Source organism: Ambystoma mexicanum, chromosome 13, assembly GCF_040938575.1.
Source record: "Ambystoma mexicanum isolate Mex_15411 chromosome 13, UKY_AmexF1_1, whole genome shotgun sequence".
NCBI classification, from domain to species: domain Eukaryota; kingdom Metazoa; phylum Chordata; class Amphibia; order Caudata; family Ambystomatidae; genus Ambystoma; species Ambystoma mexicanum.
The window spans coordinates 76,332,486-76,359,026 of record NC_090938.1 but is presented as its reverse complement, the minus strand read 5'-3'; the positions used below and the strand labels follow the sequence as shown (position 1 = coordinate 76,359,026).

Genomic DNA, 26,541 nt, shown 5'->3' with positions numbered 1-26,541 from the left:
GAACTGGGTGAATAATGAGTGGATGGATTATCTTAACCCCTTCCATAAAGGCCTTAATAACCAGTATTTTCCATCATGATACTTTTGTTGTGAAGTGGTGTAGACCGAGAGCAGCACGATGAACCTTTAGGGAATTGAATACCAGTCCTGTGTCTAACAAATGGGTTAGGCACAACAAAATGTGTGTGGGTGAGCAATCAATGGTATTGACGCCTTTGGTATTACACCAGATGACAAAGCGTTTCCATTTACTGGAATAGCAATAGCAGGTGTTAGGGTCTCCCCCCTGTCCTGAGACATGCTGTACGGGCAGGGTAGTTTTACTAGTGGGAGAGGGACATTTCCATTAGATGAGCAAACCCACATGGGGGCCACCAGAATAATGGTGACTGGTTCCTGGTGCATATTGCGCACTATCTTGTTGAGTAGGGGAGTCGGGGGCAAAAGCGTAGACAAATTTCCCTGACCTTGTTATCCAGAGTCTGTTCCGCTTGGAGCGGTTCAGGGGGTAGCTGGAGGCATAGCCTTGGCAATGGCCGTTCTGAGTTTCGAACAGGTCGATCTCTGGGAAGCCCCATTCTGCGGAGACGTTGGAGTCGATGTCTTCGTGCAGATGCCATTCGTATTCCACGGGCAGTGGGAAATCTCTGCTGAGCATGTCTGCCAGAAGATTGAGTTCCCCTGGAACTTGTTGGGACAACCAAAACATCTTGTGTTGAGAGCCCACATCCAAATGTTTTGTGACAGCTTAGATAGCCCAGGAGAGTGTGTGCCCCCTGTTTGTTTAGGTAATACATGGCTGTGGTGCGGTCTGTCAGAACCAGAACTGTCTTCCCTTGTAGTGGAGTCTGAAAGGCTTTTAGTGCCTTGGACACTGCGAATAGCTCTAGCAGATTTATATGATTGGATGCTACTTGTGTGGACCACACTCCATGGGCTGTCTGCTGGAACATGGTGAGCCCCCACCCAGTGAGAGATGGGTCTGTCGGGAAAGTGGCTTCCACTGCGGGGGTGGTGAAGGACTTCTCCCTTCAGAAGGTTTTCCGTCGACCACCACTGCAGAGAGAGGAGGAGGGCTGGCGAGACAACTAACAGATCTTCCCTTTCTTTGCTGGCCTGAGACCGACTGTTGAGCCACTCTTGCATGGGATGCATGCGCAGGCGCGCGTGGGGAACCAAGTATATGCATGACGCCATCATACCTAGCAGCCACATGGCCTTGCGTACCGTCACCTCCCGACTGGCTACATATTGAGTGATCTGAAAAAGCATGTTCTGAACCCTGTCGTTGGCGGGGAAGACGAGTCCATCCTTCGTCCGGATTAGAGCCTCCAGAAATAGTTTTACTTGACTGGGGACTAGACTGGACTTCTTCTCGTTTATCGAGAATCCCAGACTGAACAGAAGGTCTAGGGTCTTTCTGGCTGTTCAAAAAGCATGTGTTGTAAGAGTCCCCTGTTACGAGCCAATCGTTGAGGTAGTAAACCGGGACGGATAGTCTGCGCAGGTGTGCTGCCACTACTGCTAGGACTTTTGTAAACACCCTGGGTGCCGAGGCAATGCTGAAGGGGAGCACTTCGAATTGGTAGTGTCTGTCCTCTATCATGAACCTTAGGTATAGGTATTTCCTGTGCGCTGGCAACTTTGAAATATGAAAGCATGATTCTTTCATGTCTAGTGTTGCCATGTGGTCCGCCAGTTTCAACAGTGGGAACACTTCCTGTAGCGTTACCATACAAAACATTTGAGGTTTTATAAATTTGTTCGCTGGGTGCAGGTCTAGAACAGGGCGCATGGTGAGGTCCTTTTTGGGTAAAGGAAGTACACTGGATAAATACCCTTGTTTACATGAGGAATAGGGACGGCTTCTATGGCGTCCTTTCCCAGAAAGCTTCCATCTCTTGAATCAGGATCTGCAGATTGTCCGGCGTGAGGCACCGGGAACGTGGTGGTCTGAACTGTGGTGGTCGGGCAAATTCCACGCAGTACCAATGGGCGACCGTCTTTATGACCCACTGGTCTGAAGTTATCCCCTCCCATGCGGCAAGGAAAGATGTTAAGTGCCCCCCGACCGGGGTGACATGGGAGGGGACCTGGATGAATCCGTTGGTCATTTCACAATGGTGAATAGTTTGGACCTAGCGGGTTCAGGAACCTCCTGGAGACCTTCTTGTACAAGGTTCCATTGTGCGTCTGCATAACTGGCAAGCAACGTAGTGTTATTTGCTATGCGTGTGGTGAACGGAGCTGCCGAGGTAACACGTTTAGCTAAGACGTACAACCTTTTAGATTCCTTATCCGGAGGTGCCTCCCCCATAGCAAGGGGTACCCCTGCCCGTTTCCGGGTGGTAGTCCCCACCAAGGAGTCGGGGGTGGCGTGGCCTTTAATATATTGGGGGTCTGCAGGGGATGGCCGAAATAGTTTCTCCACTCTTGGATTCACTGGCCAGCCCAGGTCTGTGCTGGTGTGAACAGGGAGGGCGCCAGCCTTCTTTTAACAGAGTTCAGGAGTGGAATGGCTTGGCTTGAGGGGGGTTTCTCTTTGAGAATGTCCTCCACAAAATCTTGTTCGGGTACCGCTTCCTGGATGGTGATCTTAAAGTGCTCTGCTGCCTTCCTTAAGATGGCATTGAAAGCCATTTAATCGTCCACAGGCGAGGCCTGGCGGGCCGGAGTGGTAGGAGGTGAATCCAGGCATAGGACATCATTGTCCTGATCTTGCGTAGGGAGTGCCTATGGCTCCATCTCCACTTGCTGGTTCTCCTCCCCGTTGCCCATGGCATTCGCCTGATCATCAGGGTACTCTTGTAGAAAGGAAGGGTCTGCTTCATCATAGATGTCTTGGTAAGTGTCCATCTGGACCACATCTTCATTGTGTACAGAAGCCGAAGGGTCTTGAGAGTCAAGAATTTCAGGGAAACGTGAAGCCAACACCAAAAGAGGGTCTTCGCAAGCTCTCTTAGGGGAAGGATGCTCTGAACGCGAGAATCCTTTCTAGGCGGTCCATGCACCCTTCAAACTTTTCCCTGCTCCACTTAGACGGACCAGCAGGGGCAAATGGTGGAAAAACATTGTCTTCCTCTCGTTGGTGTCGAGATTTGTCCCCAAGTGTGTTGGACAGAGGCTCCTGACCTTGTAGGTTTCGTGAGTACTGGGGTGCCATGGCTGGTCTTTAGACCTGTCCGCGGTACGCTCTATGAGTTTCGGCGGTTTCTTAGGCATCAGCCAAACCGCCGAAGTAATCCTCGCGAGAATGTCCTCAATCTCCGCTGAATTGGGGTGAGTCAACGGGTCAGTGGTAGATTTACTGCCTACCACAGCGTCAGAGGGCCGAGCGATAGATTTTGCGCCTGCGGAAAGGCTTGGAGGCCTAGGAGTAGGTTTCGCGTGTAATCCCAATTTAGAGGTAGAGCCTTTAACTTTGGAGTGCCCAGTCGCAAGACACTGCTGCGGATGCGGGGAAGGTTGCTGATCTATCTTCGGTGGTCCTGTTGGTGCATTCACCTTTTTCGGCGGAACCGTCAAAATCAGTGATGGGGTTGTGTGCTTAGTGTGTGGTTTCTGTATGCCCTTGTCACCGGGTGTTGTCCCCAAAGCGAGACTTACGTAAGGCCTATAGGGGTCGGGCGTGGCGGACCTAGAAGTGTCCGCCTCAAGGTCGATGACATCCGACACGGATGGCTAGTCATCATCAGTAACCCCTTCACTTTCGGCGGGTGTGGCGGTGGAGGAAGAGGGATGAGCCCGCGACATGCTGTGCGCGGCCCACCGCTTTACACGGTGCTCCTTAAGGGTCTTAGGCCGAAGGAGTCTACAGGACACACACCGCTTCTTGTTGTGATCTAGGTGTAGACCAGAATTGCACGCACTGTGCTAGTCTTTCCACGGGTACCTGACCCTACACTTAGGGCAGACCCTAAATGGTGTCCTTTCCATAACGAAAGGTATAGACAAAGATGGCCAGACCTAAAGGGCAAAGAGGTGGAAAGAGGAGAGCGATAACGAAAGATATGGTCACACCGACACCACTCTACCTACTGTGTAGGCCAGCCAGAGGGTCCAGCCACGTGGAGGGCTCAGCAACCAGATCTTAGGTGCCGAAATCCACAGCCGTATAAACTTCCCGCAGTCTTCGACGAAGTTGCTTGATTCGCCGTCGAAGTGACTTATGGGGAAATAACCGACAAAGTCGGCATAAAGATAAACAACGTCTCTTATGAAGAGTTCCGCTATTGGGCGACCAGTTATCTGGGTGGAAAAAAACAATCTGAGGGACATCGGCGCGTGAGGGATTTTGGGTACACTACACATCACAATAGGAATAGTGCAAGAGACACGCCTATGCTGACGTCCCATTTCGGTACCCGAAAGACAAGATGCAATACTACACTGTTACAACTTGATGTCGGACCATATGCACAGCATGTGATTCTAAGCAGATTAACAAGCATCAGAAATGTTATTTCCCCCTCTCGGGGACAAGCAAGCCGAGGAGGAGTTTGAAGGGGAAGCCCTGTAGAGCTGCAGAGAGGCCGGTCCGGCTGTTTTATGTGCATTTCCCCCCCACAAAGAAATGAGACGAGGACTTCGGAGGGGAAGACATCAGGGGCTTGCTAGGCCTGTCCAAGTTCCTTTCCCAACCCTCCCCTGAGAGTCTGAGGGGAGTGGTAGGTGGAGGGTATGGCGAACTCGGTGTTCCTGACAGGCTCGTTCCGGCCTGCGACATTTAAGTAATTTTCACTCACGGGGGAAAACCGAGTGCAGGAGAGGCTCGATGAGAAGAAAAGGCAGACACAAGTCCTGTGTCACCACCCAGTCCCAGAGAGAGATAGTGTGTGAGACAGAGTGTGTGAGAGAGAGTGTGTGAGAGAAAGAGTGTGTGAGAGAGAGAGAGTGTGAGAGAGTGTGAGAGAGAGAGAGTGTGAGAGAGAGAGAGAGAGAGAGAGAGAGAGAGAGTGTGAGAGAGAGAGAGAGAGAGAGAGAGTGAGAGAGAGAGAGAGTGTGAGAGAGAGTGCCCCCGCATATGGCTCGAGTGTCCTAACGAAACCCAGGGTTCACTCTGGAATCCAATGCAAGATACTGGAGACTATAAATGCACTATGGGTGTACCTTCCAGGACTTACAGCATGCAACATCACTGTGGATACAGTATTGTGAGTACATATAGATGTTACAAGGTTAGACAGGTTATTAACCCCATCCATGAAATTCTAGCTTTACTCTAGGTTTAAGCCATTGGACACAGTTTGGAACTATTTCAACACATTGTTTCCTTACCCAATTAATGTTCTTTGTTTAATTATTTAGCAGATGTGAGTATACGTGTTCTCAGGTGACCCCACTGGATCTACTTAAATATTACTGTAGCAATTGTGTGATTGTTTATACCAAAGGTAATGAAAGGAGGACTTGGAAATATTGATTTATTTCATGTACTAGCAGAGAGCGCCTCCACTAAGAGCACAGTGGTGCAAGATTACCAATTTATACAGTGTATTGGTTTGACAAATTCAATTATATAAACATAAAGTGTTTCGCGCCTTGAAACACTTGTGTATAGGCGTGTTACAAATGCCATATCATATCAAAAGCTGTTTACACTTGTTGCATGAAACCAGACTGTTTATTTAACCAGGTGCACCAGTGCAGCTGTCAGTCATCTGGGATGACCGATCATGACGGTTCCTTCATCACCCCCCTGGGTTTTCATTTTTTGCACATCTGTGCAGTAAGGATGTTTGCTCCTACGCTCGGGTCTCCTACAGCTTTCTGTTCACTCATTCCTACAGACAAGGGGAGACACACCTTACAAATAAGTAGTAGATTAGATTCAATGGTTATTGCCACGTTTGGATGGTGGGAAGGGGCACAATCGTGGTGTACGTCTGCCATCTCCAATTGTCCACCGATCACACACACATCTTCCAGTGCATGATTTTCCCAGCTCTGATGAATTTCGATCTTGTTGTAAAAGGCCAAGCCCTGGAAATGTGTAAAGCTTCCCCACTGTGGCTTCTGCATGGTTTACCATGACACATGCAAACCCACTCAACGCAGCAGCACATAGTTCTGTTGGGAATTCCTTGTCGCAATGGCTTACAAACATATGCCGATGTGTTTCATATCAGCAGAATGAGAAGAGACCATAGAAAATTATTCAAACGTTCTTACCAGATATGCACACGGCAGGAAATCCCTTGGCGGTGAGGAGGTCAGCAAGGTGCTGTGCTCTAGAAGGATGACACACACGTTAGGACAGCTGAACACACACACACCACTTGCTTATTAATGTCTTGTAACTGGAATGTTTTCATGCAGTGCTTCATACAAAACACTTCCCACTAAGAACTAAAACAAGTAATTTTATTAGGCAAAATGTACAGACTCTCAAACGTAACCTTCAAAGGACGAAAGGCTGTGTCGGCTCTCCCAGGATTAAACTATGTGAATGCAACTTAACACAAGTAACAGATGCTGTAAACAAAGCTGACACACTCCATGTTCCGATTTACCATTCCCACCGACGTCTCGCATCCCTTATTCCCCATACTTGAACAGAAGGAAGTTTATACAATTAGCAGGTATCAACAGCAATGATTAGATTGTCAAGCAGCATGCTATTTCAAGCAGGCATGTGGCGGCTTTGGAATAACTAAAGAATTCATACAATACTAGCAACGTACCATTTCATAGCAGAAGAAGATGGTCAAGCTCACAGGGTGTGGCCAAACTGCCCATTGGGGTGCCCCTTATACACCAACTAGCTTTTTCTCGCAACTCTCCCATCTTCGATGCACAATTGGTGAGACCACTTCATGGCAACGCATGGAAGGGGTCATCAAAAACCCAGATAGGAGATATTAAATACAGGCTATAATTAAAAACGAATATTTATATAACAAATGGGGTTTTAGCTGGTCGAAGACTATTCCTACAATGCTAAATACTCCCAAAAAAGTACTACAAACTAATGCAAGGGTTTATCGCAAGGTGCTGGAGAACTTATCTGCACGCCGTTCGAATGTCATGAGGGTGGGGGGGTGGGGCACTTTCTTAAAGTGCGTCATTTGAGTTCCTGCAGTAAATTGGCCTCTTTCAATTAAGAAAGGTGCAGAAGAAAGTCAATTCAGTAAGATCAAAGTTCCATGAATTACAGAATGGAGTTTTCATCTCGTTCGCCCACATGCTTAAATAAACTATACCAGTAGATCCTGAAGTCAGGCAGATGACAAGACCTTGTCCGAAATATCTCCTGCTGCTACGATTTCGATGGGATGTTCCTCCGGCGTAGATGTGGAATACGTCGGAGGACACAATCCCCTCGAAATTGTCTTTTCATTGATACATGTGGTCTTTGATTATACGCACTTGAATGCCAAGTCATGCTGCAGTGCCAAATCGTGCATGAAATGCAAATTATGGCAATTTCAAGAAACGCTAGTAATCCAGACCCTGGTTTGCAATTTTTGGTGCAGCAAAAAATAAGATTAATAATTAAAGAAAACTTACCTATCCTTGGTTTTGGAGTGAAGTAGGTGTTCCATTTCCATATATCCAAAGTATGTACTGTGATGGAGAAGGGTGTGCACATGCATCACCCCTCCCCTTTCGTAGTTATCTACCATCCACGCAGCCCTTTCTTAATTAATTATGTTGGTGTTATTATACAGGGCTATGTGAGATGCTCTTGAAAGTCCATTCACTTTGTTCCCATGTGCAGTACTGCAGCAAATTCAAACGCTCCTCTTCTCGAAAGAGGCAGAGATGCCATCAGATTCTGAGATACCCTAGACCCGTAAAAGAATAGCTGTGCGCAGCAATGGCAACTAGCTACGAGGGTCGCGGGTGAGAGGAGGGTAAGTCAAAAGCTGCCCTACTGGATCAACCAGCTGCTGGGTTCCAGTTTTGAATGCAGCTCAAGAGTGTGTTTATGGGGATTATTCCCGAGTGGGAAACGCCACAGAGCGCAGAAGCGATTAGCCTATTTCATGCTGATATTAGCCAAAAGAAGAGTGCCCATAGCGCGGGAAAAACCTCAGGGGCCATCCTTGGTAAAATGGATGGAAGATACCCGTAGATGGGGGATGGCAGAGTTAGATATCCTGCAGTGCACCGAGACCCGATGTTGGAAGATGGGGTGGTGGTGGATTGGAGCCAACTGTTAAATGAACTGCACTTCTCAGCGGATTTGAAGCCCCCTTTAGTATTGGAGGTGGGTTCATATGGTTTGAGGGGTGGGGGGTGAATGGGGAGGGAGGACAGGGGGATATATAGATGGGCAAAGGGGATATGGCTGGTAAAGTAATGGGACCGCGGTGTTGGATGAACACTTCTATCCTGGCTGAGCTCTTGGATCCTTGATCTCAACCAGGTTCTGTAACAGTCAACTTTGCACCGATTTCTGTGTACAAAAAATGTTGAATAAAAAGATGATAAAAAAGCTGCCCTATTGCCTCCAATCCAGGACAGTTGGGCCAGCTGAGGCGAGACCAGGAGCGAGACCAGGAGCGTAATTTGATGTATGAATCAGACTGGGGGTGTGGGGTCAAAAAGAATGTACACCTGCCGAGAGGTAAGCACGGTCGACAAATGACAGCCGAGTCAGAAAGGGGGAGGAGAGCGACTACCATCAGAGCCAACATGCAGAGAAGAGGTACTTTGAACTGTTGGTTAAAAGAGACAAGCTAAACGAATGCAACACAGCCTGTGATGGAATTGAAGTAACATAGGAGAACACTCAGAAGAGGAATCGCGAAGGCTGCACACAGAAGCAAAGAGACCCAAGTAATACAACTGAGAAAGAGAAGAGAGCAACGCACCTTGAAGAAAAAGCTGAAGCAAGCATTGTTTGGGTAAAGAAAAAAGAAGCAGTGAAAACCTGCTGCTTACCTCGACACGTGTGTCCAAGTTCTCTCAACAAACTGAAAGCCTTATGTGCTGAGGAACAAGGCCTAAAGCAATAGAATAAACTGAAAGAAAACATTGGTTTGCAAACCACTGCAGACTGGGACAGCGAGGACAAATATTAAAAGCAGATGAAGGAGGATCATTGGATATTAAACAGTGGCATGTTGACCAGCACCCGCCCCCAATCTCGGTCCCACACACAAGCTGAAAATCATGCATTGATAATCACTGGTTGTGGGGACGCAGAAACCAGATTTCCCCCACAAACTAAGCAAAACCAACCAGGAATACATGTTGCGCGACTGAACGCAGCTTTCCAGCACAACACGTCCAATTTCTCATAACAAATCTCAAAAATGCCCAACTTTACTCTAAAAATACATTTTGGTGAACCTTGATCTCAGCCACGAGTCATTCCTCTCTCCATAGATGTTTTGGGCATATACGGAGTCAAAGTAACTGGTCAGAGTGGTCTAGTGAAGTGACATGTGCCTAGTATTTTAATACACCTACATTTAAGAGAACTAAAGTTTGTTTGGGAAGCTGCAGACCAAGTCTGCTGAATGCATATCGAGGACGCAAACAGGTGGGATGATGCATGTTTTCCGCTCAATGGATCGTTCACTAGATGCGGCCAATCATAACTTTTACAGATTTTGCATGGACACGTCGCAGACAGGCTTCTTAAAAAATGGATTTTAACTGCACTATGCCTCTGTATTCCTTCCTTGTTGGATCCAGTTCTTGGGGCATCAACAAGGTGCTAATTTCATTTCGGATCACAGCTGAGGCCTGCGCGCTGCCAACCGACCAACCGTGGCTGCATTGTGAAAAACCATCATCCTGTGCAGGCTGCGTTGAAGGGGCATACGTCAGGAGATGCAGCCCACAGAGAGCTTACTGAAGCCAGTGAATCATTTTTAAGCTGTTCAGAGTTTGTCATTTACGAAAGCCCTAGGAGCTGGCATTAGTTTTTAAATTAAAACAGGTGGTTGGCTGGATCATCATTCTCAGCCAAGGCAGTCCTGCCGGATGTACTGCAGTCTTTCGCCCCGCTGTTTTTTCACCATTTTGTTCTTGCTAACAGTAGGTACTGGTTCTTCTGTTTTTTATGTCGAGCCTCTCGGCAGTGTGTTCATGAGGTAAAGGCACAGATTCACAGCTGGCAGCATAATATCCTTTAAGCTTTCCCTGGTTCACCCAGCTTTAGCTAATCAGGGGAGTCAAGGTTAACACTTGTGTGGGTGGCATGTGGTTCAAATTACAGGTTCATTCCACAAGATTCTGAAGACGGGGGCTCAAATGTGGCCCTCGTTACACCCATCCCACTCTCAGCCCGGACAGAAAAACGAGAGATGTACACCCTTCTAGGCCCTTCATCCCCATCAATGATGCATCGCAGATGTGAGAAGCGCTACTCACTCAGATAAGTTAGGGAGAATTTTCATTTTAGTGCTAAATGTCTCCCACCTTAGAGAACCCCAGCTCTTTTGCTAGACTTTAGGACTTTTTAATTGTAACCATTGGGGTCAGTAAACCCTTTTTCTCACTCTCACGTGTTTTGATCCAATTTGGATTAGGTGCTTCCTTTATAAAGGTGACACATAAAAGTGACAAACTCCATAGGCATCTACTTTTTGTATGGGGACACAAAGCACCTTCATTGCAGCATCAAAGAGAAATCCTTTAGATTTCTCTTAAGGTTTAAATACCTTTTCTTGGGTGCACTACTGTTCCTAAGACTAGTAAAGTGACATTGACTTTACTTTTCTCTTTGTAGGTCCAGCAGACCCCATCTTATCTTTAGTGCTGGGGGGTTACTTAGTAGTCCCTTTTCCTACTTACTCCTGTAACTTTTGTCATGTTTCCCTCACTATTTGAAATGGCTGGTGGCAGTGGTTTAATTTTCCTACCATGCTGCTTTTCTAACGTAGACTGAATCCTCAGCTGCAGTATAGCACTCATGGGTGACCATTGTGTCAAAAGGACCCAGTCACTGTTTATCACCATTTCTTGTATTTGACGTCTTTGTTGGGTTTACTATGCGCACCAAACCAGGTTTAAGCCCTTTGTTCGTTTTTGCCTTTGGCGGGCTTCCGTACTGAAACCTGCCTCTGGCTCCAGTGTGTCTGGAAGGGCAGGAAGTGATTGAGGTGCCCAAAACTCCCCTGTCGTTTGTCTCCATGGTTACCTGAATGCACCCAGTCCTGATTGGCTGGCTGGCTCTCCTTGTAGGACAGCCATCCTGCTGTATGAGTGACAGCTAGGCCGTGCATGAATGGGAGAAAGCTGCTTAAAGGGCAAGGCTTCTTCAATTGAAGACATAGTCGACCACTGGGAAGAACACCCTGACAAGAAACCGTGAACAAAGCTTGCTGCATCCTCATGGACCTTTGAATTGCCTGGTGAAGCCCTGCTGCTGTGCTGAAACTGATTGACAAGAGAAGCTCCGGAAAGGATGACTTCTTCCCTTGGGTTAGTGGGACCAACTAACAGTGAGACAAACTTTGCTGAAAGACTTTCCCCAACTGGCTGTACTTCTTTGCTGCTCCCGGAACAGAGTGCAAGGGGCTGAGAAGTCTGTACCTGAATGCAATGTCTGTAAGCCGGCCAAAAGCTCGAGTCCCCTCACCAGAGTGCTGGAGTCGAGCAGTGAAGGAAGCCCAACCAGTGTCCAAGAACCGCAGTGGTGCGGTTTACAGAGTGCTGAAACCGCAAAGTGCTGCTGATCCAAACACCACCTGTAGCTTCCCCCCATCCTTTGAAATGCTGTGCAGGAGCCCTCTAGACTTCCTCCCTCTTGTCCCCACGACTGAGGCCCATGAACCCCGGACCTGCATCCCTGCAAACAGACAGAAGCCAGCTGGATCTTCTAACCAAAAAGGTACTGTTCTGACTTTGGGGCACTAACCTTTTTGTCTGTAGTTCTGCTCTTTTCAGTTGAGACTAGCAGTAGCTGCTTTATAGAGTTAATCCAAGCTCTAACATACGCAAGATTAACAGCTTGTGACCCTACAGTGATTTTTCTTCAAACGCTCTAACTTTGTGCAAGACTTTTACTATCCAAGAAGTGCCTCAGCTCCATAGACTTTGCTCCAGTTGACTTTGGCTCTTCTGACTCCCTGCAGACTCTTCTATTCTATTGACTTGGGTTCTTACTGTCCCTCATGGGTGATACATTGGTGTTTAACTAATGTTGCTGGGAAAGGTATTCATCTAAACTTCACTGGAAGATTTAAAGTGCTCACGTGCTCCGAAAACCTGTTTAACCTTTTTCCTAGTTAGTGAAGTCACCTCAGGGTGTAGAAAGTGTGTATGAAGCATCTCTAAAGAGTATCTGCTTGCTTTGCTTGATTCCGAGAAAGTATTTTGAAGTGTATTTTTATTGTTGCACATTGCCCTTTTTAAAAGAATGCTCATTTAAAACTGACCGTTCAATAAATAATTATTTTACTAGAAAACCTTGAGTATGTTTTATTTGGATACTTGTATTGGTGAATTTCAATGTTACAATTCTACAGCTCTCATTTACCCCTCTTGGGATAAGTCTGGCTGCTCAGTCACACTACCAACTTGTGTAGTACAGACCTATATCAATAGGTGGGTTACCCAATATCAAGAGGACAAGATTGGTGTAGTCTTCCACAGGGTTCCTACATCAATTCTTGCCTAAGAAACGTTCAGACCATACCCAGAAGACAATATTGAAGCGATACAGCCATCATCAATTTAACAGGTTGAAAGACTGCAACCTCCAAGAACGTCGATGACGTACCGACTGACATGACAGATCCGTTAGACATGAAGCACAGACATCCCTGCGTAAAATGATGCTCACATTTAGACTTCTCGCTGATAGACACGAAGAATATGCTTATAACTCGCATAGCTAGAAGACCGACACATGTATACCCTTTTGCTACGCAGAAACTGCAAGACGCATCAGAATACACATGAACTGCTTGCTGAAGCTTAAACCGCAACCAACATGGACGGCCATGCAAATAAAGATGGAAGCCATAGAGACAGAGTGAATGGGAAAAGCAGGACAAACAGAAGCACGCAAAGGCGGACAGGACAACTCTGCTGATGCATGCAGACCCGGCTTCCGGCGCAGACACCGTGCACAGCTCGTCAAGACACAGCGAGAAGGAGAGTTTCAGACACCTGCAAGAAACACACAGAAAACCTCCAGAATTGCAAGAAAGAAGTCCATTTCGAGGTCCCTAAACACATGATCTGAGCCTGCTAAAACAGCCTACTCATTTGAGCCAGACTGAGGAGCCGGTTGCCATCGAACCAGGGAGGGAGATACAAACGCAACACAGGTTGAAAGCCGAATGTTCTGTCTCAATGCCTAGGAGATCGGAGATGCTAACTTGTTGGGAACATGCAGCACCTTTGGCGTCGTTCCCACTAAATTGAATAGTTGCACTTGGCTTGGTAACTGTCCAAAGCTCCAAGGCTGAGAAGACACTTTTCGCCCAAACCCCATCACCTTCCACAGCAAGCTTACACTATGTGTAATAATCTTAAACTAACCTGCAACTTTGTATTCGTAGCAAAGAGGTGGTCTCGGGAGGAGCCACCAGATATGGCTTATCCAATGAGTGCACTAACCCATTATAGAACATATATGTAGTTTACCTCACTAACCAATTCCATTCCCCTGGTAGGTTTTTGGGACAGAACAAATTTGTGTGATGTCAGACCATAGCAAAACCAGATGACAGATATCTGGAAATTGAGAGCACTTGTAGATTAGATTGCTCATGCTGCAATCCCAGTAATTGATTTGTTAATACAGCCCTATGCCTGGGTCTTCCATTCTTGTGGAAGGGGATTTTCAGGGCCCAGTTCCTCTTGCATATAAAACGGGAAGACGGTGAATAGTTCCCTTGCCACTATTACAAGTGGTAGCGAGAGGATGGTTGCTAAAACCCCTCGGCAATAAAGCTGTCTTTCCCACCGCATGCTGCAATGGACATGTCTCGTGGACCCGAATAAAAACCACACGACAGAGGTCATCAGGAGCCACCTGGAGAAATTCCAGCCCGCTCCCTGTCGATCACCAAGCAGACCTGATGGCAGAGTGGCAGATTGTGGGAGAGGCAGTGCCAGAGAGCTTCAGCAGATCCACAGAGTGTAGGCATAGAGTCAGCCATATAACAAACATTGGGGAGGGGAAGTTGATGTTTGTCGTCTGTTGTATGTCGTTGTGATGGATCCGTTTCCAGATGCATTTGCTGCGGTTACAAATGAAAACACAGAAAAGATTAAAAAAAGGATACCTCTTCTCTAAGCAGTCAGCTTGGTTTATGGATGATTTATGTATGGATCCCCGTGTCTAGGCACTAGTGTCACGGAAAGGTTGTTTCTTATCTCATGGAGATGTAGTCCTATATGCGGCGGTATAGAAGGACCACATGACTTTGGTATTCCCTGTGATTTGAGAGGCAGCAAGATGGCTGTGTGTGTGGTGTCATTGGTGTTGCTGTGTCTTGGGATATAATACTGGTGAGTGTATGCAAATTGTTGGGATTTTTACTGGAAGTATTGGGATTTTTGCCTTTCGGCTTGCGACGTCTCACATACGATTGTTTAATAGGACATGGTGCGTTGATATGTGAGCTAAGGCCTGCAGTGGGGCACAGATGTGGGGATGAGAGACAAGGAGGAAAAGGAGAGAAACAGGAAGAATTTGAAAATGGAAAACAATTGTTTCTAGTTCGATGAGGTGATGTTCATATTATCGAAAGCTGCTATGCCATTTGGGCGGGCTCAAGGCTTGCATGAGAGAATTGTGACTTGGCCTTAAGGGCAGATTATACAGTGCGGGGCATGCAGAGCATGCAGCTCTTGACAGTGGGGAGCCGGAGAGGCTGTTAGAATGTTTTCACAATTGTTACGGTTTTGGAAAAGGTGACAGAGCTGATGATAATTGTGAAACATGAATTGGCAAAGTGTTCAAGTATGTCAAAAAATCCTGACTTGACGTCAAGTATGTACGTGTCGCCATGCGGGATACTCCCCTTAAGCATTTGTGCAAGTCCTTTCTAAAGTAATAAGACAAGATATAGAAGTATAGCGCAGAATGGACCAACGATACAGAGGGCAAGATGGCAAAGCCATGGCCCTGTGAGGGAAGTCTTTTCAAATAAGTGCTGTGTAAGGTAGGCATGGTATCAAACAGACAGAACACAAGTGATCACAGTTCAAGGGTGTTTATTGCACTTCAATGGGTTGACTGAATGACTAACCCTAAATCTAATGATGGGAGCAAGCTACGACCATCAAATAATAACGCAGTCCTAGTGGAGTCTTTGTCAATCCTTAATTCTAAATACAAATGGTGTGAGACAATGATGTATCTAAAAAGAAAAGTGTTCAAAAAACAATGTCAGGATAGTTGAGCAGTTGGCTTCCCTTCCCCATGTTTTCAGCACAGGAAAAGAAGCTTCGCACACACACTGGCTTCTCTGCCACGAGGATGCAGTTCAAAACATAGGTATCTGGACCTTCTGCGCCAAAGTCTCTTTCCCAATAAAAGTCTCTTATTGCAGAGTGCCTGGTTTAACAAACAAGTACCAAAGTTCCGTTCTCATCTGGATTTTCACATTCACAAGTTCTTGGGTGTACTGCTCACCACGGGTCTCCCTCAGTCGGGCTCGCTCCCCTAACCCCCTAAACACAATGTTCACAATGGTCTCAAAGTTCAAAGACTTTCTAATGTGCAATGGATTTTTCTTAAACCATCGCAGGACCACTTCAATTCACTTCATCCATAAGTTTCACTTTATTGCTTTTGTTACAGCCACTTCTTGGCTGGGTACATCACACAGACGTTCGATTGAGCACATCCGCAGTGCCGCACCACTCTTACTTTGTCTCGTTCCTTCTCAGATTCATATTAAACTTCAAACATCCAAATGAGCTTTTCTTGCGTCTTTCATCACACCTGTTAATATTCTTCGCTCTTGCGCTCTTCATACAATGTTGCTGCTTGCAACTTTAACACAGACCAGTCTTGCCTTGGTCTCCCTAACTTACCAACTGTGGATTTCTCTGGCTCAGCTTTGATCCAGGAGCCAAGGATGGAACCACGGCAGCTGCTGCTCCTCCACGACTCTGCCAGTTATGCAGAAGGGCCCCCATATCTCCAACACACAATGCAGGATGCTTCAGTCTGGTTTAATGGCCTTAGGGCTTTTAATCTGAAGGTTTCAGGAACGGTTTCTCGCTGGAAAGGTCAAAAGGTATCTCGCGCATTGCTCTTCCTTCTCAGTTTGCCGCCTTTCTATCCTCATTCAACTGCCATCTTGAAAACACGGTTCCTTTGTGCGTTTTGCATCGCTCAGACTGTGCTCTTGTGCTCCACCTTTCATCCATGTAGAGGAAGCCTTAATGGAAGTCAGGTGTGAGTTAACAGTAATTGCCTCACCATAGTAGTGGGACATTTCCGGTACAATGCTCGGGTATGAGTGTTTTCTCCCAGAGCGGGCAGTCAGTGTGAAAGTGTTCGTTTAGGGAAGGGTGGGTGTGGAGTTACAGTTCCCAGATATCCTACCTGGTAGGATGGAGTAAAGGTGTTAGGTGGAGTGGGGGATACCACACCTAGTCATCAGGTGTCCCACTCCCGAAGACCCCTCACCCAGGTGATCACCCGCACTGATCAACCCCCAGGGTCTGGATCTGGATCCAAAGGCGATGGCCATGCCCTGGCCATCAGAGAGATCCCGAGGGACTAGCGGGTGAGACACCTTCTGGTTTCTCACAGCTGCAACACATGACTACTTATTTACATGCCGCCTAGGAAAGGGAAGAGATTGATTAACATGTTAGTCATACTGGAGCTATGGAAAATGTTTCAGGACAGGGAAGAGGATGCATCAAAGAAAGTGGATCCTGACCCAATGCGAAGAGGGGTGGGTGGGGCGTAGCACCCACGGCTGCTCCTCCCACTCCCAAAAGCAAAGCAGAAAGCAAGAGAGTTTACCCCTTGAAAGAATTGAAAGCAGCAGCAGAATATGCCAATTCCGTTTATGCACCACCTGCGTACAGCAGCTAGGGCACGCTTAGTGGCGCAAGCAAGTCACCAAGAGAAAAGACGCAACAAATGGCGAATGAAAAGAGCACAGCAATCTGCATGCAAAACCGACGGGGTGACAAAGGGATAGTGACACATAGTGGGGATAACAAAGTTACAGTCCCACCAAACGAGTAGGTAGAGGGACAGATACTGCTCAAATTGGATGGAAGAGGTGCAGTCGACCATAAAAGTACAGAGGAGTAAGTTCAGAAACGAAAGGGGAACAAAAGGTGAACTGAGAATGGGCAGAGATAATGGAAGGAGAAAGGGAACAGAGGGAGGAACAAGAAGCTCAAAAGGGAGAAAGACAGGAGAAAGAAAGAGGAAAGGGAAAGGAAAAGACAGGAGATAGAAGATTGATGAGAAAAGCAGAGGAAGGAAAAGGTAACTGCAGTTAAAGAAAGAAGAAGAGGAAGCTAGAAATTTAAAGACTCATTAAAGAGTGTCGACACAGGAAGAAAGGTATAGGAGACAGGAACGGGAAAGGTACAGAAGTAGGGAGAGACCTCTTAAGGAAGTAGATACGTGACCAACACGTCTAGATGTCGATGAGGAAGAGGAGATACAAAAGGAGAATAGGGATACTGTATAAAAGCAAGAGGGATAGCCCCTCGGCCCAAAAGGCAAGCAGAAGCATAGCAGGGTCTAAATTGAGGGGGGACAGCAGTTTATTAGATAGAGTAATGGGGAATTAACAAGGGAAATGCATGTTAAGAAGACTTCAATTTGATGTTGAGAGGATGACAGTGGGGGGGTGGTGGGCTCAGAAGACAAAGGGGAAAGTGACCATGATGAATAGGGGAGACCTAGTCGCCCATCCAGGGAAGTAAGCCCTGAAAGGGAGACACTAGACACCGGAAAGGCAAACTAAAACCCAAAGGACGACTCGAGCGTCCCAAAGACAGATTGCACAGCACAGACGAATTTACTACATATTCACAGAGGCTACAAGCTTTACCGGGGGTGTAAAAAAAAAAAAAAAAAAAAAAAAGGAGTATGCCGATAGCATTTACGGCTACCATAGACCTAGAAACACCCGATAAGGGAGTACACTTGACACAGTTTGTTGCTTTAAAAGGGTGGCAGACGACCAAAATATATACCATGGCAATAGATGGACAAAGACAATCTGAGGTGCACGTTGCCCTCCTTGACAGCAGGACCGGGTAAATGGATATATATGAGTTAGAACGGTTGACAGCAGGGATGACACTGGCAGTGGGTGACATAAAGAGCTTACGGTCAGCCATTCTTGGGGAGGTAGCGGACGATGTTTAGAAACGGGCAGGGTATCCCGGAATGATAGCACAGAATACAGCGCACAATGGTGCACTGTTTAATAACTGCAGAGCAGCCGTATGGCAAGCTCTAAGAGTACAGTACCCAGACACATCTTACCTAAGCATCATTATGGCAGGCAAAATGCGAGAAGACTCCGACCCACTTCAATATATCCAGGAGATACAAGAAAGTTGGTGTCTCGAGACAAGAGAGCCGTGGGATAAAACAGGACTATTCGATCATATCAAGCCAAGGGCTACTAGTGCAGGTACTGAAGTAACTAAAGAAATTTGTGGGGATGGAAGCGAAGCCATGGTCAGAAATTCAGTTCACTATAGTGCATTATTGCAGACTAATGCAGGAGAACATGAGGAAGGAGGAAGCTAAATGAGTGAAGAAGAAGCCAAGTATACAATGGAAGGGGTGATGTTGAAAAGCAGAGCCTGAGTAGTTACTCAGAGCACACAAAATTACACAAAGCTACACAGCTGGCTCCCTCCCTCTGCGCCTTGAGCAAGACTTTCTTAAATTCCGGGAGCTCCTTAAGACTTTCCTCTTTACCTACTCCTTCCCTTCTCTCCTCTGCTAATCCCACACTTGCTGTGATTGGTGTCTAGGTCCCTTATGGATCCTCGCGGCCCCGGAACTCACACACCCAATCGGCCCAGCTCCTGTCTACGCCTCAGCACTTGCATTGGCACACCCTCTGCAAAAAAAAGTTTGCACTTCCACCTAATGCAGCTCCAGGTGTATAGGACTCAACAATCCTAGCACTTCATCTGTTGCTCACCCATGGGCTCTGACTCCCCAGCACTAACCCCTACTGCCCTCTTCCTTGCTACACTTGCACGTTCTGAATACTCGAGGCATAATAGGTTCGTCTGTTTTCCTTTTTTCCTCCCACTGCTCTTAAATATTGTGTTTTGTAATGTGTTTCACTTCCTTTTTCACACCCTTTGCCCTGTGGGTGCATTGAAACAGTATTTTACTTGCTGTAAAATCGCCTAACAAGCAAACAAAATTGACAACAGGCAGTAGGGAAAAGCTGTGCAGGAAGAGGAGACGCCAATCTTTGGCCATGAGGAAGGAGAGGAGTGCCATGGGGAAGATGGTTTGGACACCTAATGCAACAAGGTGTAGAAGCGTTTAACGCAGGACAGGAAAGACCCGTGGGAGGGTCCACCACAATGGTGGATGCGTGGTAGAATAGGTCATATCGTGAACTGTGCAGGAGCAGGGGTGGAGCACAGCAGAATGGGGGGTGGCATATCAGACAGAACAGTCCGACTACTATGCCCAATAACACGCGCAGACTCACATTTGCGTTGCAACCGGCACATCAGAAGGAGCACCAGTACATGGTGTATGCACCACAGAATACACGCAGTCACCAAAACAAGTACAGCAAGCAACGGCACAGCAGAGTGCTGTAAGCCACGAGACACGCAAAATCTGCAATGCAGAAACTAGGGGGAAGGACCGTGGTGGGAGGGTAACCCTTTCACAGGGACAGTTCTGACTATCCACAATAGGACAGTCCACAGACTGATCCGATGTGTTCACGCCCATCCGTTATATCCGACCCCGACCCGAACGAGGAACCATGTGGAGGGGTGACCATAGGTGACGAGACATTTTCTTTTCTAGTAGATATGGGGATGACTAGATTCTGTATTAGGGAGGGGAGATATTGTAGTGGTAAACAGTACCCGCACCCCCCTGTGATCCAGCCCTTTGTGCAAAGTAAATCACTCCCAATTACCTTCCCACACAAATAAGGTTTAAGACGCACAATGAACTCAGTCTGGAAAAAAGCCAATCACACAGAATATATGATGCTTGAATTTATTATCTACAGTGTCTAATGAGAACTAAGCAGCAATTTACAATAATGTGGAAATAGAAAGTGCAAGCTATATAATGCCAATTATCAATCACAGATGAATATGCAATTATTTGATCTTACGCTCCTAATAAAATGTAGATTAAGGTACGATCAAATCACACCCAGGACCCACGCCGCTACAGGTGCCCGGCACTCCTCGGAAGAGGAGGGGATGACTGGCCAAGCCCCCACCGTCCTACACCAGAGCGGGGATGTGATGCTAGGAGTCTCGGCCCAGATAGTGCACAGCTGGTCGTCCAGGCACTGTTCCTCTTGCTACGCGCGTCTATCCAACAGCCCAGGATGAGTCCTCCCTTCCCTGGTCCAAGTATAGTTCTCTTATTAGGGGCTGCACGTCAATTATCATGACGTTTCAGCTCTACGAGAAGCTTCTAGGCTCACCCTTCCGGGCAGTAAACATGTTTTCGCTTGGAAAGTTACAAGACTGGTTGCCATAGAATGCATCGTGTGTCTTTAGCAGTTTTGTTGACCTGCCCTATGGCAGAGAAAATGTCTTCATAGCTGAAATTCTGCCACTTCCAGTGGTTGCCAATACTTGTAGCAGTGTTGCGCAGGGTAGGGCTCATCAATGGGCCCCACTGGGCCAGAAGCTTTATAGCGCCGCTGGCATCAGAACCCATAGTGGCTAACTTGTTGCGCACAGTTTCTATGTCAAAAGCATTTAAAGCCCCCGTTCCCACTCCCGCTTCACCCGCAATCAATGAATCTAAACCCCTAGCTACGCGCAATTTGGTGATGGGCCATAGAAATTGACTATTTATAGCAGCTTGGTAGTACTAAGGAAACATTGCCCCGTGACAAATCTATGTCTAAGTGTACCTCTGTAATGATAGAAGCGTGCATCACATGTCTGCAATTTAAATGTTGTCTTACTACTGGAAAATCTAGCATGTTCACAGTTTCTACTTTGTGTGATTTGAAAAACACCATCCTCCAAGTGGGATGCCTACCATATACAATATTGGTTTTTGATACAAACACCATACTACCATCTGGTAGAGGCTGTTTCAACGTACAATTGTATGAAAGGCATTTGGTCAAGTTATAGTCCAGAAAATCTTGGCGAGTACACTCGCTGCAGTTCTTGGGGCAAAAGAAACATGAAACATCATACAAATTATTTGATCCATTCCATGTGGATACTCATTTGTAACGCTTTTCTCACAGGTTACGGTGCGGTTGTAGTTATCACGCAGGACTGGAGCATCAGGTGTAGTGCATGCGATTCTCAGAGTCCATGTAGCGTCTTGCATCAACCCATTCTTTACAGAGAAAGCGTTGGCTTGGCAGGCATGGAGCACCCACAGCAAGGCAAGTCCCATCCCCTTTATACTGCTCTACGTTCGTGGTTTGAGCCTAGTTTCAGGAATATAAACAGGCACGTCAGAATTATGCAAAAGTACAACCTAAGTACTTCCAACACCTTGACTTAACACTTCCCCAGCCTCAGGCTTTTTGTTAGGATGGTGGACCCACACCTTTTTTCCACGTGCTACCGAAGCCTCCTTCCCCTCTCAATGTAGTGTCTGGGGATTGCTTGCTCTCTACCACTAGGGGAACAACTGCTCGTTCACAAATCAATTGTGCAATTCGGTGATATTTGGTTAATGGTACTGCAGATGCACCAGCATTATGTAAAAGTACCTAAACAGTCCCTCTATAATCAGGATCAATCACACCTCCCAATATGTCAATGCCTTGTTTCGCCAGGCTGGATCGTGCAGCAATGCGTCCATAAGTGGCAGCCGGCAATTTGATGCCAATACCTAGCGAGATAGATTTGGTTGGCCCCGCTGGTATAACATCATCTTCACAGGTAGATAGATCAAGTCCAATGCTGTCTGCAGTGGCTTGCACAGGCAGCTTAGCTTCTTTGTCGGTTTTCCACACAACAAGAGTCTTTGTAGATTCCACTTTCTCACTTGTCAGTCTCACAAAGGGTGTCTGGCGATTTCCCAGTGGACGATTGTTCAGTTCAAACAGCGCTTGTGCCAGATGTTTGGACCACCCCTTGAGAGTGTGAGTCTTAGTCAGCTTCTTTATTTGTTGCTTGAGCAGCCCATTGCTACGTTCCACCAGAGCAGAGGATTCTGGGTACCGGCTGATGTGCAGTGTCTATTTTATGCCTTGCTCTAGTGCCCAGTCGTACACATTGTGTCCAGCAAAATGGCTGCCTTGGTCTGATTGGATTTAATCCGGGATGCCATTGTGTCTGATGAGGTATTCCATGCCTTGCAAGGTAGCCCGTTGATCTGCATGGGCGGCTGGATAAGCTAATAACAGTCCAGAGTAGGTGTCTACCATGGTCAACACATAATGCTTTCCATTCTCGGGCGGTAAAGGGCCAATGTAGTCAACTTGCCAAACGCTAGCAGCTCTTTCACCTCTTCTCAAAGGGCCTTGAGGCTTCCTCTCCAGAGGATAGTGCTTCACTTCACAGCACACGGAACATTGGGAGGCAGCTTGTCTGGCTTGATCCATGGTAATGGGCAATTGTCTCTTTTTTGCCCAATGATAAGTTCCTGTTTGCCCTAGATGCCCTGAGGTTTGGTGTGCCCAATCTGCCATCTTCATCCTCAGCTTCTTGCGGTGTTGTCACTGGGCGAATCTTTGCCATTTGGTCCACTTCATTGTTGAACAGGGCAGCCAGTGAGGTGTCGGGGGGGCATGTGTGTATCGACATGCCCAATGCAGATTTTGCACCTCTCACCTTTGCACCACATCTCTTCCCAGATGTCTGGCCCTCCCCAGATCGGAGTGTTCTTGATCTGCCAACTGTCTCTTCTCCATTCCGGTGCCCAATGTGTCAGGCCTTGATATGTGGCCCAACTGTCTGTGTATATGTATGCAGTCTCTGTTTCCTTCACCTGTTCAATCACGGAGGCCACCGCCTGCAGTTCAGCATATTGACTTGATCCTCCCACACCTTCTCTCATTAGCAGTGTTTCTCGGTGGGGCTGGAATGCAACAGCTTGCCAGTGTCTTTGCCCTTTATCATTCTTTGCGGTGCCGTCCGTGAACCATGCAGACTTTTGTTCTTCCTCTGTCAATGTATCATAGGCGGGTGCGACTTTGAAGGGAGATTCGGGCAACGCCACAGGGGTGTTTGGTTCAGGCATCGCTTCCAGATCTACTGCCTCCAGCATTTGTTCTGGTCGTCTGGAAACCCCTGTGCGGCCAGCTTTCGCACGTTGCTGTAAATACCATTTTCATTTGACATGAGTGGCGTCTTGTGCTCTGCCACTTTTCCCACTTGCAGCAGTGTCACGCACCCAGCCCATGATCGGAATTTCTGTGCACATTGTCACTGGTTGCTCGCCTGCGATTCTTTCAGTCTCAACTAGAGCCCACTACACTGCAGCAACTTGTTTCTCAAGCGGAGTGTATCTTGTCATAGGATCTGTGAGCTTCCTTGACCAGAACCCCTGCGGCACTCTTTTCTGTCCTTGCTTTTGCCACAAGCTCCACACAGCCACGTCATTGTAGGCAAGAATTTCCAATTCAAAAGGATCAGTTTTTGTCATGGGCCCCAGCGTGATGTAATTTTGCAATGCGTCTTTAGCCTGTTGGAAGGAAGTCTGTTGCTCTAGGCCCCATGTAAAGTCATGTTTCTTTCTGGTGACTTTGTAAATGGGTTTCAGTATCAGGCTTAAATGAGGTATGTGATTTCTCCAAAAACCCATTAACCCAATGAATCTTTGCGCCTCTTTTTTATTTGCTGGTGGAGCCATCTGCTGAACCATATCAATTACCGGGTCGGGAATTTTCTTAACTGACCCAGACCAGATTGCACCTAGAAATTTCACCTCTTGGGCAGGCCCCTGTACCTTTTTGGGATTTATGGCCCACCCCCGATTTTTGCATGTGTTTGATCAACTTTTCAGCAGCTTTTTCTACATGTTTTCTCAGCACTGGTCAGCATGATGTCATCAATGTAATGAGCAATAAATACATCATCCAACTGCATCATCTTTAAGTCTCTGGCAATCAATCCATGACAGAGTGGGACTATGCACATACCCCTGGGGCAATTTAGTAAAGGTAAATTGTCTGTCTCCCCAAGTGATAGCAAATTGGTCTTGTGATTCAGTGTCAATATCAATGGAGAAAAATGCATTGGCCAGGTCAAGGACCACATGCCATTCACCCACTTCTCTCGTAAGGTTTTCAATCAGGGTGATGTCTGGCATCGCCGCAGCCAAGGGCGGCACCTTCTTGTTCAAAATGCGGTAATCAATCGTCAGACGCCACGCCCCATCTGGGCAACGGACAGGCCAGATCGGCGAGTTGAATGGGCCGACTGCCTCATTATGCCAGCTTTCACCAATGACTCAATAGTTTCACCAATCTCTTTATGTCCTCCTGGCAACCGGTACTGTTTCACGCACACTGGCTCAGCAGGAGGAGGTAAATGCAAGGGGGACCATTTGGCATGCCCAACCACAACGGGGTTAACAACTCTCACATGGATTTTTCGATTGCCAAAAACAAATTCGCCTAAATCTGTAGTCACACTTTTGCCCAACAACACATCCATGCCAAGGATGTACTCCGGTATATCTGCAATCAAAACATTTGCTGTGAAAGGCAATCCCTCGCCAATTGACATTTTTACATTAAATGCTTTTGCAACAGTTTCTGCTCCCCCATAACCATTGACCAAAACTCTGGGACCAGATAATTTACTGGGATTGCCATTCAGAATGGTTACCTCAGCTCCTGTGTCTAATAGAGCCAAAACATGTTTTACTTTCTCATCAAAATACAATGTAAGTGGCACAAAAGGGCGTCTGTCTCTGGGGCTAGTTCTCTTTATTAACCGTACCTCAAAGACAGAGCCAGCCCTTCAATCAAAAATGGGGTCTGGGACCTCCCACTTGTCCTTTGCCAAATCAGGGTAACCTTTCGCTTGCACTTTGGGCTTCAACACCTCCTCTTCAGAGGGTGCAGAGGGCTTAGTTTTTCCCGATCCCTGTTTTTTCAATTTCTTCCATTTCTCAAGCAGCACAGATGTGGGTTTACCGTCTATCTCTTCCCTTGGAATTCCCGCTTTTAGCAGGTCCACCCACATTTGTCTGCGTGTGATCTCAACAGTATCAGTTTTCTCTTTAGACTTTACATTTTTGCCACGCTTTTTCTCTGAATCATTGTTTGCAGCCACTAGGCGCGCTGCTTTACGCACAACCAGCCCTTCTAATTGCCCTAACAGAAGTGCCACTTCACCAATGGATTTGCCTTGCGCTGGACCCAGCAATGAAAGCAATGCACCCTTCATGTGACTCGGTGCATTTCTCAACAAACGTGCGCGCATGCCAGCTGTAAACAACTCCATGTCAGGCCCTGCAAAATTTGCACTGTACAGTGCACACTGTAAACCCATCTCTCTAAGCTGATCTGGTGCTTCAGTTAGTGACTGCCAACCTCCCCAACTCTCTTCCATATCCATTGGACTCCCATACAAAGTCATTAGGGCAGTCTGAAGCCAATTAAACAAGGAATGAGAGCCTTGCTGCCCGAGCGCACCGCGCACTATCTGTCCCAACATTACATTAGTAGTGAGTGAACCCATCTTTAACAGTTCTTCTGGGGTTAAGAAGATACTATCGGCACCCGTGTCCCAGAGGCGAAGGTACCACCTCAGAAGTGCTTCACCTGGCCTCTGTCTAAATAACTTGGCAATCTCTAAAAGCTCTGTCTGTGTATAATCGCGGACAATCCTAGTATTCTGAATATTTGCACCGCCAGCTTGGCCTTTTGACTTGTTAGTGATTAACAGCCGCGCTGGATAAACACATTTCTTTGGCGCGCATTCCAGCTCCTCTTCATCAGAACAATCGAATTCTGCAAGCCTAATTTCAACAGATTCATTCCAGTCATATGCTTGCTCAGTTTCCCTGCCGACGTCACCCGACCATAAATTTGGGTCCCAGTTATCTTTCCCAATTAGCGCGCGCAAATCCTTATCTTTGACGGATTGCCCCGCCGCTGTCTGCGCTTGTGCGTGGCTACACGCACAGCTAAAGAGGCACACCTGTCCTCCATCTGATCAGCCCGCTTAACGGACGATTCAAGGGTCTCTCTCATAATGATTTGTTGCTCCTGGAGCAGAGAAATCTCATCAGTTAATTTGAGAATCTGCGCATCTTTAAGCAATTCATTCTCATGCACCTTTCTGAGCGCCTGCAGGAATAACCAGCCTATGTTTCCTGCTGCCTTTAGCTCCCTTCTGCATTTCTCAAGCGGTAAACTCTCCAAGCACTTACTATTTACCGCCGGGAAACATCATTTTCAAGCATGTTCCATGCCCTCGGTGCCGAGTACCGATGCAAAATATCTGCCACACCCGACCAAGCATTTG

At 47.0% G+C, this 26,541-nt stretch overlaps 1 protein-coding gene across 2 annotated transcripts in view; it reads right to left on the bottom strand.

The window, feature by feature from the left end:
* The window catches only part of DDX20 (DEAD-box helicase 20), a 440,715-nt gene that overhangs the window by 221,179 nt on the left and 192,995 nt on the right, over window positions 1-26,541 (bottom strand). For both annotated transcript variants that reach the window (XM_069633316.1, XM_069633317.1), the window contains one exon: window positions 6,172-6,230. In XM_069633316.1, coding sequence (XP_069489417.1) covers window positions 6,172-6,230 — 59 coding nt within the window. The remainder of the gene's footprint in view (window positions 1-6,171; window positions 6,231-26,541) is intronic.